Source organism: Aulonocara sp. 'chitande type north' Nkhata Bay, linkage group LG6 (genome assembly GCF_057382095.1).
Source record: "Aulonocara sp. 'chitande type north' Nkhata Bay isolate Kocher_YH1m ecotype deep benthic linkage group LG6, A_spYH_male_GT1.1, whole genome shotgun sequence".
NCBI classification, from domain to species: domain Eukaryota; kingdom Metazoa; phylum Chordata; class Actinopteri; order Cichliformes; family Cichlidae; genus Aulonocara; species Aulonocara sp. 'chitande type north' Nkhata Bay.
Genome location: NC_141349.1, coordinates 12,896,797 through 12,918,284, shown reverse-complemented (window position 1 = coordinate 12,918,284; position 21,488 = coordinate 12,896,797). Strand labels below are relative to the sequence as shown.

Below are 21,488 nucleotides of genomic sequence, written 5' to 3'. Positions count from 1 at the left end.
CGCGCAGTGAGATTTAAAGTATGTGGCATGAGTGCTACTTTGTCTGATGAAGGCTGGGAGAAAAATGATTGGACAACATCAGTGATGTCACCAAACAGCTTCTCACCTGGGAAAGTAGAAGTGACGTGAAGCTTAGAATTAGCCGGCAACACCTGGGAGCAGACAGATGTGAGACCTGAGATCTTCCTTATTAAACTTATGCATAAGATTCCTTATAACGGGATGGAAAGATGAGCTAAAGATGAGCTAACTCGGGGTGACCATTGGTAGAACAGACTGCACTTCAGTCTCCACTCCACTGAGAACCACAAAGATGAATCTCTACTCCAAATCTGAGCCTGATAAAGAAAAGCAAATAAACAGACATTAAAAGGCAGTATTCCTCACTAGGTTTTAGTATAACATCAGTAGCTGGTGTATCTGTAAGTAGTTTTTAATCTCTGAATAAAACACATTATAAAAATGAGCCAAAAAGAGGAAATGCTTGATAGTGAAATATGTGATCTCAAAATATTGTGGTAAAAGCAAGAAGAAAAATATAATACTGCTTCTCAAAGGAAGTTTTCATGTGGGTGAGCTTAAGATGCTTTTATCTCAAAATAACAAAAGCAACACACAGATGTTTTGTCGTGCTGTTATATGTCATATATGAATAGCTGCTGCACTAATTTGATAGGAGGAGGAAGTGATCTGAAGGTGTTGCATGCACACATATTTGCCGTAATTTCCATGTCCATTTGGTCATAAGACTTTGTAGTTTTAAGAAGATGACTTCTGCTTTTAAGCAATCATTCTTTAATAAGACAGCAGCTGAGGGTTTTGAAAGCTCATTAGTCAACTTTCTGATTAGACAGTGAAGTCTGCAACAGCCATGTTCTTCACAGAAGCTGAATGTTTGTTCTGGGTTTTTGTTCTCTCTCTCTCAGGTAGGAAAGATTCTGTTTTACCAGATCCCTTAATTCAATGTCCACTTATATGTATGTTAATGTTGCATTAATGCATAGGTAACATTTTACAGTTGTAGATATTTGAGACATGTAAAATGAACATTTGCTGTTGTTTAGTTTATGCTAAAAGAAGGAATTTTGCTGTATTCCGTAAGATCATCTTTTCTGGTCTTCCTGTCCTTTCACAGCCACTTGTTTCTAAAAAGTACACTTTATTATTACATAAGCTGCTAGTTTCTCAGAATTATGTACTAAACGTGGCCTTGCTTCAGTGCCATGAATCACTGGGTTTAACCCATACTAACTCACTCCCGGCTTGGCTCACATAGCTTCGTAAATGATTATTCTCGAACAACTACAGCGCCTAATCAGGATATTTAAGAAAGTAAAAGTGAGATTTTCATATTTGTTGGTAACTATTAGTGTGCAGAATTATTATGCAACTAAATGAAAAATGAATATTTCCCCATTTCCTTTGTTTATTTTCAGCCAATGAAGTGAGAATGACAAAACAAACAACTTTAAAACTTTAAATGTATAAATAAATGTTTTTGACATAAAAAAAAGTCATTGACCAAAACACTGAATTTACTTTCAAGTTGAAGATTGTTGGTTATTTGATTTCTCAATGATCAAATGTTTTCTGCAGCAGCACCCGGAACCTCCCAGACAATGTTCGGAGAGGGTTTTGGTCAGAAGAAGAAGTACTATAATTTTCCAGTTAATATGAAATCAATGGAAAATAACACGTTTGATTCTTCTCAAATCTTTGGTGGTCTGTTTTTAATACATTTCTTGACCCTGTGACTTTTTGCAACAAAACATTTGATGGTTCTCTGATAACGTTGCAATATATTAGCAATTTTCAGAGTGCTGCATGGAAAAATGCATGAAACTTATATTGTCAGAATAACATATGAATGTTATAGAAATTGTGTAAATCTGCACAGATGCTTGTTAATCAAATGTTGTGTTAAAGGTGTTCAGGGACAAACAAACAGCATCTGTGCCTTGAAAGGTTCATCAGTGAATCAGTCCTGCTCACATCAACATCCAACATCAAGCATGAACTGGTACAGTGTACACAGGGGGGGCTTCAAGATTGAGACATCTGCAGATGGAAAGTACAGCATGTCAGCAGATAGTAACTTGACTCTGACAGTCAACAATCTAGCAGAGAATGATGCAAACATTTACTGCTGCAGAGAACCTGCTGACAAATCAGACTGTGGCCAAAGGGGAATTTCTCTCAGTGTTGCAGGTACAGTGGTTTTATCAAAGCGTTAAGAACTCATCTATGAATAATCAATGTATTGATATTATTTCAATTAATGATCCTCTCAGAGCTGCAGGTAAAGGTGATTCCTGCCACAGAGGGACAGACAGTAACACTGATGTGCAGCAGCAGCTGTCCTCTGACTGAAAAGCCTGCAGCCTACATCTGGTACAAGAACAGAGAGTTTCTCTATGAGGACTGGTCTCCCTGGTACCAAGAGCTGCTCAGCAGTGAGGAAGCAGTCACATACTCCTGTGCTGTCAAAGGTTACGAGGATCTCAGAGCCCCTCAAGTCTCTGTGGGTGAGTCATGATGTTCAGTCAAATGATTCTCAGTAAACATACTCAGTACTCTAATATTTCATTTCATCTAGATTTCATCACACCAACATGCTTCAATGTGACGTACACTAAAAGCGAAATGTGTCCTTATCAGCAGGGATCAGAACATGAGCCTTGTTCCATCACATTTCCCAGAGGTGAACACACAAACACATCTTCTTACTGATCTCTGAAGTACACTGTTTGTATATTCACTTTTTAAACATGATTTAATTAACTGAATCACATATGTATTTAATCACATTAAACTATGTTTGAAGACATGTATAATGGAAATGGGTGCAAGATATAAAATTAAACAAAGCAAAGCGAGGCTTTTCCTTAGGAGAAGACAGAGCATGTACACAAAACTATGGTAATTGAGAAAAATAGTAAAGAAATAGCAGGGTATAAAATATGCATATTAATAATGTAGTGACTGATGAAAGGCAAACTAAGCTAAATGAGCGTTTTTAGCTAACAGCTACAATAAGCATAACAGTTACTGTACGGTAGAGCTGGGCGATAGAACGATAACGATATGTATCGCGATATAACTTTTACTCGATAGAGAAATTAAACTATCGCGATAGACCTCGCCGCTCTTGTCCTCTTAAAAAAAATAAAATAAAAAAAAAAAAGGTCAGCCAATCCAAATTAAGTAGCGCAGAACCGAACCAATCACAGCCGCAGCGTCACGTCGCGTGACTTGTTACGTACAGCACAAGGGCCAAGCCGCACATGTGTATTTGTTTGGGAAGCAGCCAGCCACCGTACTGCCCGGGTAATGGAGGAAATGAGTGTGCCGACTAGAAAAATCAACCGAGCGTGACCGAAGAGAAAACAGATGATGGTTCCAATGCCGGAGAGATTGTCGAACGGAAGAGCCGTAGAAGTTCCGTAGTGTGAAGGTATTTCGGCTATTTCAAGTCTGACAAAAAACAGAGTAGCGTGCACTGTAAATTGTGCCGAAAGCAAGTCTGGAAATACAATGAACTGGTGCATGCGTCACACTGCGCCACGTTATTGTTTCGGTGAAATGAATTTCTACAATACTGTTAATTCTACTCTGCAGTGTTTAAATGCTTACATATACACACAGTTACTGTCCCTCCACACATACGACTCGGTTCTGCTTCTGTGCCCCAGCTTTGTTTACTTTTTCCCAACGAGGCTTCTAGACTTCTGATTGGCCAACATTTCTGCATGGTTAGGAATCTAGCGCCACCTGCTGCTTTGGCATGTTCATAGCAGCGTTTTCCTTCATTTCTGCCTTTATGTGTGGACGGGATTATTTTTTAAAACGAAAACGGAAAATCTCCGTTTTCAAAAATACCCGTGTACGTGTGGACGTAGCCTCAGTCTCTGACTGGAAGCGCTAATTCGTCATTCGGCTTTTGTCAGACTAAAGTAACTGTTAAAACTGTTTGAAAAGCTAAGCTATACAACAAGGAGAGATTGAGAATTTCCTTTTAGTTCTCAGTTTATTTGATATTGACAAAAGTTAGTCAGTTTTGTCTGTTCTTCTGTAAAACAAACTAAGATTTATTTTTAGAATTAATATTTTGTTTCTAAGTGGAATTGATAATTTAGTAGTCTGTTTCGTTTGTTCTATTTTGAAACTTAAACGGTTTAGCGGCTGCCTTTTGTGTAGTTTGCAATATTTGCCTTTATTTATCTGAAAAAGTCTCATGTTTATTTATCTGAAAAAGTCTCATGTTCCAACATCTACCCTGTTGAACTTCATCCATCCATTCGCGTCCGCTTAATGGATGAACTTATTATGGGAAATAAATATTTAAATAAAAACAAGCTGCTGATTATTTCACATTTTACTTGTGAGCAACGGCACATTTAAATCTTACAAATATAGTTATTTGGCTTATATCGTGATAGATATCGTTATCGCCTGAAATGAAAAAAACATATCGTGATATGAAAAAATCTTATATCGCCCAGCTCTACTGTACGGCTATCATTTGTTAACATGACGCTTGTTCTTATACATGTAATACATTTATTACCAACCTGAGAGTTTATCCGCTGGTCATTCGACATGACGAATGACTTCTGAAGTCTTAATTCAGCTCAAGACGCTGTAGATTCCCGTCAGTAACACTTTCGGTTCGCTAGTAAAACGTAGTTCTATTAATTTGCGCTTGAACCGGAACCGGATGTAAGTTCCAAAAAACTGAATTTTGGAACTGAAATTGAATTGTAGAACTGAAACTGAATGGTGAGAAGTGAAACTGAAATTATTCGAGAGCTGAATTTTTAAAGGATAAAATGCAGTTTCAAAGCAAATTAATTCATTTTCAAAATATAAAATTCAATTTCAATTTAGTGATGATCATTTTCAAACCATAAATTCAATTTCAAATTAGACTAATTCAAATTCAGTTTTCAAAAGCATTTATTCAAGTTACAATTCAGATTCAATCTGAGCAATTCAAATTCAAATTGAACTTATTCAAATTCAGTTTCTGATGGCACAGATTTCTGCCCATAAGGATCACTCAAGATTTCCCACACCACAAGATTCAAGATTCTTTATTTGTCACGTGCATAGTTATACAAGTACAACACGCAGTGAAATGTTACCTGTGCGAAAACAGAGAGAACAGTATATACAGTGAGTGATTATTAAACAAAGAGGACATTATGTGCAGTAAGTGAGTGAGTTATATATAAATCATGTCTGACAGACACTGTACACACAGTATTATTAGTATATTACAGTATTATTATAAAAAAATGATCTGGATACAAATATTTCATTTCATTTATTTTTGTCCAGATTCCATTTCAAAGGTGCTACAGTGTGACTTATGCTTATACAATCATGCGTTCTTACAAACAAGCATCAGTGGATAAGCCGTCCTCCATCACATATCCCACAGGGAAGGTTTTCACAAACAAACTATAAAACCATTTGTTTGTATTTATTGAAACTTATATTTTGGTCAATCATATAAGTTCTTTCAATGTTTCATGAGTAACACGAAGTGTATTCATCTCGTATCAAAAGAGGTTCACATTCAAAGAGCTTCTTCAACATTGTGATTTGTAGCACCAGCTGTAACCTGACTGACAATCAAACTGCATACATGTGGTATCACACAAATTAAACTATTTTGAGATATCAATACTCAAGAAAAGTTTTTAAGTGTCAACGATATATTGGTTCCACTGTTTCCTGTTGATCTTAGCATTTAGAGTACTGAAACACATTTTAGAATTTTACTGGTTTTTGTCTTTTGCCCACAACTGAGACTGTTCGTCAGACCTAGAATCTGTGTATGTGACACTTGCAGTAACTAGCAGACACTTCTTGTTTCTTCGCAATGTTATGGCTGGGCACTAAACAAGCCAAAACTGTAACCTGTTACACACACACACAAACACGCACAGACACACACTTGGGCAAGAAATATATTCAGATGTTTTTTGTTGCATTTTAACCATTTCATGAACTGAGCTCAGATGAATTATCATCCAGAAGAAACAACTGCAATCTTTGTAAAAAAAAAAAAAAAAAATGTGTAAAACACATTTACAAAGTGAAACAGAGTAACAGGATACAATATTACCACTACCTGCATGAACCTCAGAGCAGGTGATTAAATCATCCCTCAACAGTAGAGACTGTTATATTGAGAGCACAAGCAGTTGTTGAAATGATGAGTTATGATAATGGCTCCATCTCGTGGCCATGTCTCTAACTGCTAAAGAGCAGAAAGAGTGAAGAGGGCTCCTGCAATTAGGAGTCCACCAAATTGTTTGGATTCATAGTGACGTTGTGAAGTCAGCATGTGCTGATTTTTCATTGGTTACCCGAAAGAATGTGTTCTATGCAAAGTGAGATTTAGTAAACAGCAAGACTGATTTAAAAGCACAATTCTTGAGTGAAAGGTGTTGAGTGAACAAGGCTGCATGTCACTGCTGCAAGGTGAAGAGTTCAACCACTAGAGGGCAGCAGACATAAAATTTTTATAGTTTTTCAGTTAGTATTTTACAATTTTTCAAATGTAAAATACTAACTTGTTCAGACAGCTATAGTTTATAAATGCATAAATTATTTAAAGAGGAAGGAAGTTTGGGTTCAGTTTGAAACCTGCATGATATGTAAAACCAATGAACACGAACTAAATGCCATTTTAACATAATCTGACATGCTGGCCAGGAATTTGACATACCAGTGTATGCCCTGTCTGCTTTGTCTCTATTTGACAAATGAATTGCAGTCCAAAAGGCCTGCTAAGGTTCTAGGCGCACCCTAAAAGAGTCATTAGGAATTAGGAATCAATTAATGTTTATTTGTATAGCACATTTAAAAAGGACCTATGTCCATCAAAGTGCTTCACAAAAGTGCCACAATGCAGGTTACAACAAAAGACAACGAAAACAGTTATAGTTACAGCAACAGTTACAGTTATGTAGCACAAATGCAGACCAGGTGGAAGTCTGAACTAACTTGCTTCAAAGGCTAGATTAAGCAAGTGAGTTTTTAAGCGCAATTTAAACGATTGTATGGACGTCAGTCAGAGCACATATTCACAAAGTCAGGCCATATAAAAATTAATGAACTAATCTGGCTAAACATGGTCCCTGGGTCTTGGTTTAGGAGTTTTGGGATGTTTTTCTAGTTTTGTATTTTTAATTATCTTTGTTTCATGATTCTATATTCTGCATATATTATATTTACATTTGTCTTGTTTCTTAGTTTTATGGGTGTTGCATTCAGGGTTTTCTTGGAGAGTGTTAAGGGTTTCTGGTTAAGGGTGCTTTCTTGGAGCAGCCTATTCTGGTGTATTTCTTTATACTGTATTTGTATTTTCAGGTTTTAATTCTCTTGTTTATTTCTGTTCTTGGTTTTAGTCTGGTTTGTGTTATTCCTTGAATCCCCATTCCTCCCTCCTTCGTGGTTCTGTGTCTGGCTTAGTCCATAACTACCGCCCCATTGCTAAGTTACTTTTACTTTTACTTAATGAGCAGCTGTTTAAGATAATGAAAGGCAAACATTTATTATATAAACATCTGATTTTGGGTAAAAAACAAAACAAAAAACAAACAATGCTGCTTTGCCTGTCCTTATGAAAAACATTTTAATTGAGAGTATCTATAATAAGACATACATACGTAAGTACACAGGTGTCTGCTATTATCATCTTACAACTTAACTTAACACCCCCCAAACACACACACTCCCTACTTTGAACAAATAATGACATACACAAAACAATCTGATTGAAACCTGGGCATTATTTATGATCAACATCTCAGCTTTAAGGAAAATATCCAAAGTCTGTCCAGTTTTATAAGATTGGAGGCTAAGCTGTTGTACTCAGATCAAACTGTTTTCACTTTTGTGACTGATAAAATTTGTGGTATTCCAGCCTTACTAATGAATTCATATTTTCATATGTTTCACATTCGCATTTTGCTGTCTGCATTCATAAAACCTGCATGAAACAGAAACAGCAAGAATGCATGAACCAAAGCATCTCTGTAAGAGTGCATCGTCTGTTTTTCTGTTTCCTGCCATGCTATTCTTTGCTTTACTCTAACTGTTTCTAATGTGTATAAATACAAATGCCTCTCTGTCAGTTTTTCTCTTCTTTGATTGTTCATCATGTATTTCTGCTTTTACAGTTTTAAATTTCTGGTGTTCCTTTCTGTTAAATTATCTGTGGTTAGACTGTCTTTTCTGTTTGTTTCATCTGCCAGTCCGTTTTGGGTGCACTTTTTGTAAACAGCAGGACTTTCTCACATGGCTGATGCTGATGCATAAGATAACATTTTTCTCATCTTTGCATGCCACACTTCTTCCATTGTGCAGCATTCACACGTACACCATGGCCTTGATTAGCTTGCAGAGACTTCCTGTGTTTTTGAAAGAATGAGTTATTGCACGAGTTGTTAGATGTTAGGCATTCAATACACTGCATAGGACATTTTTTTGAATTTTCCCCATTTGATACATTTAGAAAAGCAGGGCATTTTGTTGTATCTGTAAACACATTCAACAGAGACAACATTTTGTCAAGTTGTAAAAACTTACATTACTGCATTAAAATGACAATTTGAATCACTGGAAATCAGATGAATTGTTTTCATGGTGTCCCATGATACACTTTTTTCTTCACTCACCTCTTCTCACTTCCTAAGAGTTGATACACCAGGCTGCGTTTAATCATTAATCTCTGGTTCTCTTCTGTAGTGTGGCTTCTGTCCTGTCCCACTGCCCCCACCCCTAACTGATCACAGCATATGGCTCCACCCTCCCTGAGCCTGGTTCTGCTGGAGGTTTCTTCCTGTTTTTCCTTCCCACTGTTGCCATGTGCTTGCTCTTACACTATAAAGCACCTTGAGGCACATTTAGTTGTGATTTGTTGCTATATCAATATAACTGAACTGAATTAGTGAACTATTAAGTTGGATTTGATAACGTGTGATAACTGAAGGTGCTGAGGAAATAAAACTGCTACATCTGCACTAAGATTTGTAACAAGATTTAGAAAGTACCGTCCTCTCTTACTCATGCCCCATTCAACTTCATTATCTAATAAGCCATTTCCTGTAGAAGGAGCACAGCAATGTCTTTTTCTGTACTGAGCTCATGTAACATTGCTCACCTTTATCGCATTTAAAGTTTCTATTCTCCTATACTCTCCTTATCTTTAAAACACAATATATGAATATATCTCCATCAGGGATTGTCTGTGATTTCTAAAGACTGTCTTTCAAGGGGTTCACGGAAAAAGTAATTGGTCTTCTGTAAGTAATATGCCCGCTGATCATCATTCTTTGAGAACTGAGAACTGTAACAACAAAACATCCTTGAACATTTCTTCTTCTTTTACAGCATTCAAATAACCTGAAATCTTGCTTTGATTTACAGCTTCAGTTTTCATTCACCTTGCCTGTCCACTGCTTTGATTTGCCTCCACTTCTCTTTCCCTTTTGCCACAGCTTCTGCATTTCACTTCGTCATCCTCCTGCACTGTTTACAAGTCCATTTTCACACCACCATGGAGAGCTGTTTGCTGGTTGCTATCTACAGCACTATCTGTGACTAGGTGTTCATTTGCATCACAACCTGCAGATCATTGCTTACAATAACCACTGTCACCAGCCTTCTACTGCTTCCTTGAACCACTGGCCTGAGCCTGCAACTCACTTGTTCCATTGTCCACTGTTATTTAGGCAGGCAGTATGAGCACTGCTGTCAAAGCACAACATGTGTAACTGAGCTGGGACAATAATAGTACACAAATCATTGCCATATTTAATTCTTTTAGACACTGAAATGTCTTTCAAAGGGTCATTCATATGTATAAATATCTGTCTTTAAAGAGACTGAACGTGTTGGAGTCTGATGTCTTTGCAACCAAGATGATCTGTTCATCTGGAATTAAGGAGGTGGGCAACAGATCCACACAGAGGATACAAACAACGGAGAGACAGCTGCCAACAAGTAATTCAATACCACACCTCTCTCAACCAAAACCTGAACATCTTCGTCTCAAAGAAAAACAACAGCCCTGTAGACTTCTCTTACCCTCTCAAGAAAGCAATTCTGAAAAGAGAAGCAGTGCAAACATCCACTCATTCAGTAGCTACACACACCCTCAGAGAGGAAGTTGTTTCCATCCTGGTTTTGGAACAGCAGGCTCTACTCCAACTTTCTGCTCAATAAAGTTTGTCACCATATATTTCCTCTGTAGTTGAGTGACTTTTGTATGACTTCAGCATCACAACTGGTGTATCTGTTTTTAAACTCTGCATAAAACACATAATAAAAATCAGTTGAAAAGAAAAAACATGGCTGACTCCTGACTTTAGAAATATTTGGCAGTAAACGCACTAATTCCAAATGTTGTACTAAAAGACAAAAACCTGTTGTTTCATAAAGTTTTCATGTGTGTGAGCTTGAGATGCTTTTGAATTGAACATTAAAAGTTCAAAGTGTCTGTGTCTGTGGGATTTCTTCTTAGTTTTATCTGGACCACAAAATGACAACCAAACCACATGTACCTGTTCTGACTCTGACAACATGGAAACATTAAAAAACAAACAGACAAAAAAACCATTTCACAGTGTTTCACAGCTGGAAATGACACTTTGACACTATGGTTGAGGTTTCGTCTTTCCACAAGAGGAAGTGATCTGAAGGTGTTGCATGCAAGCACATTTGCCCTAATTTCTTTGTCCATTCTGTCATCAGACTTCGTAGTTTTAAGAAGATGACTTCTGGTTTTAAGCATTCACTCTCTAATATAATAGCAGCTGAGTTTTTTGAAAGCTTATAAATCCACTTTCTGATACGACAGCACAATCTGCAACAGACATGTTCTTCACAGAAGCTGAATGTTTGTTCTGGGTTTTTGTTCTCTGTCTCTCAGGTAGGAAAGATTCTGTTTTCCCTGATCCCTTAATTCATTGTCCACTTTGTATGTATCAGTGTAAATGCTGCATTAATGCATAGGTAACAGTTTATGGTTGTAGATATTTGAGGTTGTTTTTTTACTGTTGTTTATTTTAAGCCATAATAACGTTTTTTTTTTTTTACTCTATAAGGTCAGTCCTCCTGTCCTTTCACAGTCACCACAGAAAAAATAGCCTGTTTTTGTATTTGTTACAGCTGGTTTATCAGATTGTTTACCTTTCCATTCTATCAAATACTGCAGTTTTATGAAAGCTGCTAGTTTCTAAAAATTGATGTACTAAATGTTCCTTTGCATCAGTGCTTTGAAAGTACTGGGTTTGGGCCATAGTGAGATAAGTCTCTCATTCCAAGCTTGTGTCAAATTCATATCAGTAAATGATCACTCTGTGTTACAATTAAAAACATATGATCAGCACATTTTAAAATGTGCTGGAGAACTACTGTAACCCAAACTGTGGTCTTCTACCAGTGGCAACCATGTAGAAGCTTAAAACTGTGAGAAAAAGAGAAAATAAAAAGCAAGAACTGTTACGTTCCATTGTGGCATTAGAGCTGTCAACGTTAACACATTAATATGTCATTGCAATATCATAATGACATATTAATGTGTTAACGTTGACATCCCCTAACACACACACACACACACACACACATATATATATATATATATATATATATATATATATATATATATATATATATATATACATATATATATATATATATATATATATATATATATGCCCCATGTGTGGAGCTGCACAGCGACAACATGTTAGCGCGGTTAACCCGTTAACGCGTTATATGTACAGAGACATTTCAGGGATTTAGAGCCATTCTGTCCAAACTTTTGACTGGTATATATGGTGTTGCATGCACTCTGTCTACACATTTGCCTTTATCTCTCTGTCCATTCTCTAATTGGCATCTCTCTTTTAAGCAGGACACTTCTGAATTTCACCTCCTTTATTTTACCCAAACAGCATCTGGAGTATTTAGAAGATCAAACAATCAAACATTCTGACTAAAAGCTGAAATTTAAAGCAGTTGTGTTTTTCAGAAGCCAGATGTTTGTTTTGGATCTTTGTTCTCCATCTCTCAGGGAGGATATATTTTGTTCAATTTAAGACTGCAAAACATTTCAGGTGTAGCCAGACTGTGCAAAGTCACAAAAAGATTAGATAAAACAGGATAATAGCTTTTAGTTGAAGGGACTTTCACTAATTCTATCTTGATGAGGTCATTAAAGTACAAGTTAATCATTTGCATTATCACTGTACAACTGCCATGACTTGTTGGTATAGAGATCAATGTTATAGAAATTGTGTAAATCTGCACAGATGCTTGTTAATCAAATGTTGTGTTAAAGGTGTTCAGGGACAAACAAACAGCATCTGTGCCTTGAAAGGTTCATCAGTGAATCTGTCCTGCTCACATCAACATCCAACATCAAGCATGAACTGGTACAGTGTACACAGGGGGGGCTTCAAGATTGAGACATCTGCAGATGGAAAGTACAGCATGTCAGCAGATAGTAACTTGACTCTGACAGTCAACAATCTAGCAGAGAATGATGCAAACATTTACTGCTGCAGAGAACCTGCTGACAAATCAGACTGTGACCAAAGGGGAATTTCTCTCAGTGTTGCAGGTACAGTGGTTTTATCAAATGCGTTAAGAACTCATCTATGAATAATCAATGTATTGATAATTTTTCTATTAACAATCTTCTCAGAGCTGCAGGTAAAGGTGATTCCTGCCACAGAGGGACAGACAGTAACACTGATGTGCAGCAGCAGCTGTCCTCTGACTGAAAAGCCTGCAGCCTACATCTGGTACAAGAACAGAGAGTTTCTCTATGAGGACTGGTCTCCCTGGTACCAAGAGCTGCTCAGCAGTGAGGAAGCAGCCACATACTCCTGTGCTGTCAAAGGCTACGAGCATCTCAGAGCCCCTCAAGTCTCTGTGGGTGAGTCATGATGTTCAGTGTGTTACAAAATAAACTACTCTAAATAAACTAAGTCAAATAATTCTGAGTAAACATACTCAATACTCTAATATTTTTTTCATCCAGATTCCATCACATCAACATGCTTCAATGTGACGTACACTAAAAGCGAAATGTGTCCTTATCAGCAGGGATCAGAACATGAGCCTTGTTCCATCACATTTCCCAGAGGTGAACACAAACACGTCTTCTTACTGATCTCTGAAATGCACTGTTTCTATATTCACTTTTTTAACCCCTCAGCTGTAAAAAGGCTGAAGGGTTAAAAGATGTTATTGGCAGTTGGCATGGACACAGAGATTTGTGAATGCGAGAATGAGTATGTAACGGTGGACCCAAGAAATACCAGCCGGAGCGACTTTGACAGTGCAGAACTTTTTATTAAGCTCGGGGTTGTACGTAGACACATATACTCCGCGCTCTCTTTCTCTGCTGTCACCTCCGTCTCCGTCTGTCACTGCCAACACATAAAGAGACACAATCACTGTCAGATCCCAGCACACCTGTTCACCCCGCCCCTGCGCCGCCCCGGGAGCTCACTGCGTCACGCCTCCTCTGCAGCTGGCCAAGGACCACACCCACGCCACACATCCCCACCGCCCGACTGAGGCCGGGGCCCATCCGGCCGAACCTACTCCCCCCCCCGCGAGCGAGAGAGGAAATCGGCCACGACCATCTGCGCGCCCGGCCTATGGATCACCTTGAACTTAAAGGGCTGCATGGCCAGATACCACCGAGTGATCCGGGCGTTGGCATCCTTCATGCGGTGGAGCCACTGCAGCGGGGCGTGGTCCGAGCAGAGGGTGAACGGGCGGCCCAGGAGGTAGTAGCGAAAGGAGTCGACCGCCCACCGGATCGCCAGGCACTCCTTCTCTACGGTGCTGTACCGTGACTCGCGGTCCGTGAGCTTCCGGCTGATGTAGGCGACCGGCCGGTCAACTCCCCCCACCTGCTGGGACAAAACGGCCCCCAGCCCTCTGCTCGAGGCGTCAGTCTGCAGACAGAAAGGGAGGGAGAAGTTAGGTGTGAACAGCAGCGGCTCTCCACAGAGAGCCCGTTTCACCTGCACAAACGCCGCCTGGCACCGCTCCGTCCACTGGACCAGATCTGGGGCACCCTTGCGGGTGAGATCAGTCAGGGGGCTGGTCAGGTCCGCGAACCCTGGGACGAACCGCCGGTAATAGCCGGCCAGCCCCAGAAACCGTCTCACCTCTTTTTTCGTCTTGGGACGCGGGCAGGATGCAATCGCCGCCGTCTTCTCCACTTGAGGTCGCACCTGCCCGCTCCCCAAGTGGTACCCCAAATACTGTACCTCCCTCCGTCCAACCGCACACTTCTTCGGGTTGGCCGTGAGCCCCGCCTGCCTCAGGGACTCCAGCACCGCGGCCACACACCGCACATGCCCCGCCCACGTGTCACTGTAAATGATGACGTCGTCTAGGTAGGCGGCAGCATAGGCAGCGTGGGGCCGCAGCACCCGGTCCATGAGGCGCTGAAAAGTGGCAGGGGCGCCGAACAAGCCGAACGGAAGCGTCACGAATTGGTACAACCCATACGGAGTGGAGAAGGCCGTCTTTTCCCGGGACTCTGTAGACAAGGGAATCTGCCAGTAGCCCTTGGTTAAATCCAGAGTCGTAAAAAAGCGAGCGGTGCCCAACCGGTCCAGGAGCTCGTCGACCCGGGGCATGGGATAAGCATCAAAACGTGACACCTCATTCACTCTGCGATAATCGACACAGAACCGTATAGACCCATCCTTCTTTACTACAAGGACGATGGGGCTACACCAAGCACTGTGTGATTCTTCTATTACTCCCAGCCTCAGCATTTCCCTCAATTCCCGGAAAACAATTTGCCTTCTATGTTCCGGCAGCCTGTAGGGCCGTGAACGCACCGTCACGCCAGGCCGCGTCTCAAAATGGTGCTCTATGAGAGAAGTACGGCCGGGCAAGGGGGAGAACACGTCGGCAAAGCGCTGTTGCAATGCAGCAACATCCGCCCTCTGGGCCTGTGTGAGATGGTCACTGCAATGGAGGGAGGCGGGGATGCTAGACTTTGGCGCCTCCGGCCCCAACTCATCTCTCCCTCTTACCAAGCTCACTAGAGAAGCGGTCTCCGCCTCCCTCCAGGCTTTGAGGAGGTTGAGGTGGTAAATCTGCGTGGCCCCGCCCCTGTCCGACCGTACCACTTCATAATCAACGTCCCCCACTCGCTGTGTGACCACGAAGGGTCCTTGCCACTTGGCGAGTAATTTAGAGCTGGAAGAAGGAAGTAACACAAGCACCTTATCTCCCGGTGAAAATTGCCTGAGTCTAGCCCCTCTGTCATACAGGCGTCGCTGCCGCTGCTGGGCCTGGAGCAAATTCTCCCGTGAGAGCCTCCCCAGTGTGTGCAGCTTTGCTCGCAGGTCCAGCACGTACTGAATTTCACTTTTCGCAGGGCTCGGACCTTCCTCCCAGTTTTCCTTAATCAGGTCGAGCACCCCCCGCGGCTTCCTGCCGTATAACAGCTCGAAGGGAGAAAATCCCGTGGAGGCCTGGGGCACCTCCCGCACTGCAAACAACAGAGGGTCTAACCAGCGATCCCAATTGCGTTCATCCTCGCGAATGAACTTACGAATCATGGATTTTAAAGTCTTATTCAGCCTCTCCACCAACCCATCAGTCTGAGGGTGGTAGACGCTGGTCCGAATAGATTTAATACCCAGTAATTCGTACAGTTCCCGCAATGTGCGCGACATGAACGACGTGCCCTGGTCAGTCAGTATTTCTTTCGGAATACCGACTCGGGAGATGACCTGAAACAGTGCCTGCGCCACGCTCTTCGCTGAAATGGTGCGTAGCGGCACTGCTTCCGGGTACCGCGTTGCGTAGTCCACCAGGACCAGCACAAAGCGATAGCCGCGTGCACTCCGGTGCAATGGCCCGATGAGATCCATGCCAATACGCTCAAACGGGATCTCCATCAGCGGTAATGGGCGCAACGGCGCCTTTGGCACGGCCGGCTGGTTAACCAGCTGGCATTCGGGGCACGACGCACACCAGCGGCGCACGTCGGCCCAAATGCCCGGCCAATAGAATCTGGCCATTATGCGCTCCAGAGTTTTCTCGCCACCCAAGTGCCCTGCCATGGGGTTCGAATGAGCCGCCTGGAAAATCATTTCCCGGCGGCTTTGCGGCACCAATAACTGTGTGCGGATTTCATTAGTGTGAGTGTCACGGCTCACTCTATAAAGCCGATCGTTCCGCAATTGGAAATGAGGGTACGTTCGCGCAGTGTCGGGGCGCACCGAGCGACCATCAATATCCATCACTTGGTCATAGGCTGAGCGTAGGGTGTCGTCCCGAGACTGCTCTAGTGGAAAATCTTCCGTGGGGTACACAACGGGAGGCGGCGGGGCTTCCGTGGAAGTCCCCGCCTCCTCCTCCCCCCCAGAGTCAGCGTCGGTCGACCCCGCGTCACCGCCGAGCGCCGCGCAAACGTCACACGAATTTACAGACCGCGATCGCATCCCCGCGTACTGCCCCAGTAAGCTGTGGAACCCCGGCCAATTCGTACCCAAAATAAGGGGATGCGACAGGCGCGGGCTAACCGCCGCCTTCACTCTATGCGTTTTGCCCCTGAATTTCAGCAACAGTGACACTACTGGGTACTTGTGAATATCCCCGTGCACACATTTAACCTCCACCCAGTCAGCCTCCAACAATGCCCCGGGGCGAACCAAACTTTGGTGGACCAGAGTCTGCGTGCAGCCCGTGTCCACCAAAGCATGGCGAATACCCCCTTGACACCTTACCGGCACGCGGTACGTCACTCCTGGACCGGGGGCGGGCGCTGGAGCGCCGGCAACGCGGAACACCTGCCCCACCTCCATGAGCGGACAGTCTCGGCGCAGGTGCCCCGGCCGCCCACACTTCCAACAGTCCGGCCCCGGCGTCTGTGCGGCTCCCCGTGGCTCCGGGGCAACCTCGGCGGCCGCCGGGGTTCCGGCGGGAAGCAGCGGCCGGAACGGGTTCCTGGGGCTCCACCCTGCCGCCTGCTCCGTTCCCGCAGGGCCGCCGCCTCTCCTCTGCGACGCCGCCGCCGGTGGCCTGGGCGGCGGAACACGGGCGCCCCGCCGCGGCTCCTCACGGCCCGGTACCGGGTCGGCCGCCAGATGGTCCTCTGCCAGCGTCACCGCCGCCGTCAAATCCGCCGGGCGGTGGCAGCGAACCCAACGAGCCGTCGCCTCGGGCAGGCCACCCACGAACTGCTCGAGGACGACCATGGTCAGCATCCGCGTCTCCCCAGCCGAGGGGCCCGGTCGCAGCCACCTCGCTGCCGCATCCTCCAGCTGCCGAGCCCAGGCAAACGGCCGCTCCCCCCCCGACATCCTGCTGGCCCGGAACTGACGGCGGTAATCCTCCGGGGAGAGCCCCAAACGATCCAGCACCGCCCGGCACACGTCCTCGAACACCCCCCGCGAGCCGGGGGGCAGGCTCAGCGCCGCCGTCTGGGCCTCACCCGACAGAAGCGGCAGCAGCCGGGCGGCCCACTCCTCCTCCGGCCACCGACAGGCCACCGCCGTGGCCTGGAAAGCCTCGATGAAAACCAGCGGGTCCTCCCCATCCCGCATCCGGTGCAACGTCACCGACAGCGGAGGGGCGGGAGCCGGCGCGGCCGCATTCCCTAGCAGCTGCCCCAGAGCCGCGGTCTGCTGCTCCGATTGCAGGCGAAGCAACGCCAACTGTTGGTCCTGCGTGGCCGCCTGACGAGCCGCCATCGCCGCCATGTCCACCATCATCTGGCCCAAGATCTGCAGCGGCTGGGCGGGCGGTGGGGCGGGCGGCGGCGCCGCCGGGGGAGCAGGGGGAGCCGGCAGGGGACCGGACATCACGCGTGGGTTTCGGCACCAGTGTAACGGTGGACCCAAGAAATACCAGCCGGAGCGACTTTGACAGTGCAGAACTTTTTATTAAGCTCGGGGTTGTACGTAGACACATATACTCCGCGCTCTCTTTCTCTGCTGTCACCTCCGTCTCCGTCTGTCACTGCCAACACATAAAGAGACACAATCACTGTCAGATCCCAGCACACCTGTTCACCCCGCCCCTGCGCCGCCCCGGGAGCTCACTGCGTCACGCCTCCTCTGCAGCTGGCCAAGGACCACACCCACGCCACAGAGTAGGATTTCCAAATTGCTACAAAAGGCACATGTACTAAAAATCTTTGATGATTTTGAATCTCCTTGACACTGACCTCGAGGTCAAGGTCAAAGTTCTAGTTTTCTGAAAATTTTGTGATTGCAATAATTCAGGAATGGATTCAAGTAGGATTTTCACATTAACAGCACAGGTACATCTACTAAGAAGCTGAGGGGTAGCACTGACAGCCATCAGGTCACACGTGAATTACATTACGCTTTGGGTGAAAAAAGTAGAATGCCAAGATTATTATTGAAGTGTGTGGATGCAGTCAATGAAAATGTGTTAAACTGAAAACGTCCCTGATGAGGAAAAGACAGAATGAGTACACAGACTCCTCTCTTATAATGAAAAGAGAAGTGAGTTCAAGTACCGTTCTTTGAACTCACCTCTACAAATCTGCTCCCATACACAAAACCATGTAACTGACATACATACACGTATAAAATATGCATAATAACATAGTGACTGACGAAACTGTATTTATCATCTCTTCAGTGGTACATGTTGTAAAGACACCTGGGAACACACTGACCTGTAGCACCTCATGTCCTCTGATCGACCCTCAAACTGTCTATGTGTGGTATGAAAATGGAAAACTTTATAGGGAAAATATAAGAAGCATTTCAACTCCAAGTTCTTTGAAAAACAACTTTTACTGTGCAATTAAAGGTCATGAGCATCTTCAATCTGATGACGTCTGTGAGTATCAAAGAAAACTGTTAATTCTGTTAATTAATAACAAGCTGTTATCTCAACATGCAGACACCACAGTCAACTTTAAATCGTCCATCTATATTTCAGGTGTTCAGGATAAAAACTGCTGGACAGTGAATTATGTCAGCAGGAGAATCTGTGCTCTGGAAGGATCTTCAGTGAACATTATCAGTAAATACTCACATCCTGATAACATGAAACCAGAGTTTAAATGTTGGAGTAAAAAATGGAAAACAGGTGATAAGGAACTTGAAAAACCGATTGAGCCTTCAGGTCGTGTGGAGTATCAGGACAACATGAAGAACCAACACACCCTGACCATCAAAAACCTGAAGAAGAATGACTCAGGAGAATACACCTTCATCCTGAAAGGAAATGATAAAGAACTGAAACTGCCTGGAGTCTTTTTGATTGTCACAGGTAAAGTCTCCTAACAAGATGACCTAAGATGTTTCATTCATGTAAGAGCCTCAATGTTTTACACTAAAAAGCCTAAAAAGCCTCATGTAAACCTGAGCAAACAATACTGAATGTAAAAGTGTTATCAGCAAAATTTCACTGATCATCACATTTTAGCTGGTCTAAGAAGTGCTTCTTGTAAAACTGTTGACGGTCCTTTGCGTTCCACATTGACCTGTATCACATTACCCATCAAAATGCTATCCTATATTAAAAAAAAGGTCATTGGGAAATTTTTTTATGAGATTTATAGTTTTTAATTATTTAGTAATGTTCCTCTTTCAGAGCTGAGAGTGAAGATGAGTCCTTCTGCAGTGGTGACAGAGGGTCAGAGAGTCACACTGACCTGCAGCACCAGCTGTCCTCTGACTGACAACACAAACTACATTTGGTACTTCAACAGTCGACATCTGAACATGACAGAGACCCACAACAAACATCTGATCCTAGACCCAGTCAGCAGGGAGAATATAAGAAATTATTCCTGTGGTGTTAAAACTAACAAGGATAACACCACAGCTCAATGGCTACCAGCAGCTGCAGGAAGTTTTGCAGCTCTCCTGTTAATAATAATAATACTTCTCACTGTGTTCTGCTGCCGGAGGTGAGCATCACTGTGTTCTCTTTAAGATCAGTCATGTTCAAACTCTGATTTGAAATCTGTTATTCAGTCATATCCTTTCATGTTTGACACTCAGAAAAAAGAGGGCTTCTAGTCATTCTCCAAAGAGTGAAATATCAGACAACAAACAGCAGGTACACAACACAGTGCATCCACAATCCTGTTTTTCTTTTACTTGATCATTTATCCTTTGTGTGGATAGATTTTTTTGTCTTGTTTATCTCACCAATGTCTTAACCTTCCATATGGTGTAAAATGTGTACCATATGGGAGGTTATGTTTTTGGTCTCCTCAGGTTAGCCATAATCCCATATATGAAAACTTCTCAGCTCACTACAACAGAATGCCTGTCAATACACACCAACCAGCTCATCTCTATTCCAATGAAGGAGAACTTGACTCCAATCAAGGTGACCTCTACTGCAATGAAGGCAAAGTCTATCCCAATCAAGCTGAACTCTATTCCAATACAGCTGATCTATACTCTAACATCCAATACTGAGTCACTGCCTTTTAAACAGAAAAAAAACTCAAAAAAGCGCCACAGCTGTTGTGTACAGAGTGTAAAACAACCACACTCTAAAATGGCACGTAGAATACAGTAGAAATGAGTAGAAAAGTAGAAATGCTTGTGGGTTTCAATTTAAAGATGTTTGATCATGAAATGCATGTGTTGTGTACAAAGTATAAGACAATGTAAAAATATTATTGCTAACTTTGTAAAACATGCAAACTTGTGAGCTTTGTGTTGTTGCTTTCTGCGTGGTTTAGAGCTTTCAAACTGAACAGTTAAAACTTAAAGTCATCATTTCTTTTTTCCCTGAACCATACATGAACTGATAACGGCTTAACATAAATCAATAACCTTTATGGGTATTAATAAATATAAAAAAAATGAGCTGTAGTAGTTTAATTCTTTCAGCTATAGTGTGAAGATTTATCTGAATAATCATTTGTCTCTTATTTCTTCAGGTTTTTCTGTAAAGTTTTTGAATGTTTGATGCTTGAATGACCCATTTTCCCTTCTATTATTGTCTCTTAAAGAAACTATTTGTTATCAGAATGTTCAAAAACATCACACAGTTAGGTGACAGTGTTGATACAGCCCGTGACTTAGGATGTAATTATTATGTAAAAATACTTATTGGTAGGTGCGATGGAATAAATGAGTAATAATTCAAGATCTCTTAGGAGAGAAGAAAAGTGTCCTGAAATACTGAGTAATTCCGAAAAAAGTTTAGAGAACAGGATTACACATAAATTGTATATTTAAGTTGATAACTTTGGGTCATTTTTAGGAGAAATGTTTTTCACGACTTTCATTGAAAATACACATTTATTTTTACTGAAAAATGCCAAGGTTATATAAGCAATGATGTTATTTCTAATATTAATTAATTACATGTTATTAACCTAAACATTTGGAATTTTTGTCATATGAACATCCACCATTATAACCAGCACCCCCACAATCAGGGTTGTGGGGGTGCTGGAGCCTATCCCAGCT

General features: G+C 42.6%; 1 protein-coding gene across 4 annotated transcripts; it reads left to right on the top strand.

Moving 5' to 3' along the window:
• The first annotated feature begins 852 nt into the window (after positions 1-852).
• Positions 853-20,816, top strand: LOC147327401 (uncharacterized). 4 transcript variants are annotated; one of them, XM_086294993.1, is made up of 10 exons: positions 853-926; positions 1,927-2,040; positions 12,471-12,643; positions 12,728-12,961; positions 13,067-13,171; positions 18,682-18,885; positions 18,988-19,320; positions 19,645-19,963; positions 20,058-20,115; positions 20,277-20,816. In XM_086294993.1, exons 1-10 carry the CDS (start codon positions 892-894, stop codon positions 20,481-20,483), a joined length of 1,782 nt encoding a protein of 593 aa, XP_086151119.1. In that variant the 5' UTR covers positions 853-891; the 3' UTR covers positions 20,484-20,816. The 4 variants fall into 4 exon arrangements, with proteins under 4 accessions (XP_086151119.1, XP_086151117.1, XP_086151118.1 ...); XM_086294994.1 differs by lacking the exons at positions 853-926; positions 1,927-2,040 and adding an exon at positions 10,851-10,948 and having other exon boundaries at positions 12,362-12,643; XM_086294991.1 differs by lacking the exons at positions 853-926; positions 12,471-12,643; positions 12,728-12,961 and adding an exon at positions 2,292-2,525 and having other exon boundaries at positions 1,833-2,208.
• Positions 20,817-21,488: the final 672 nt, after the last annotated feature.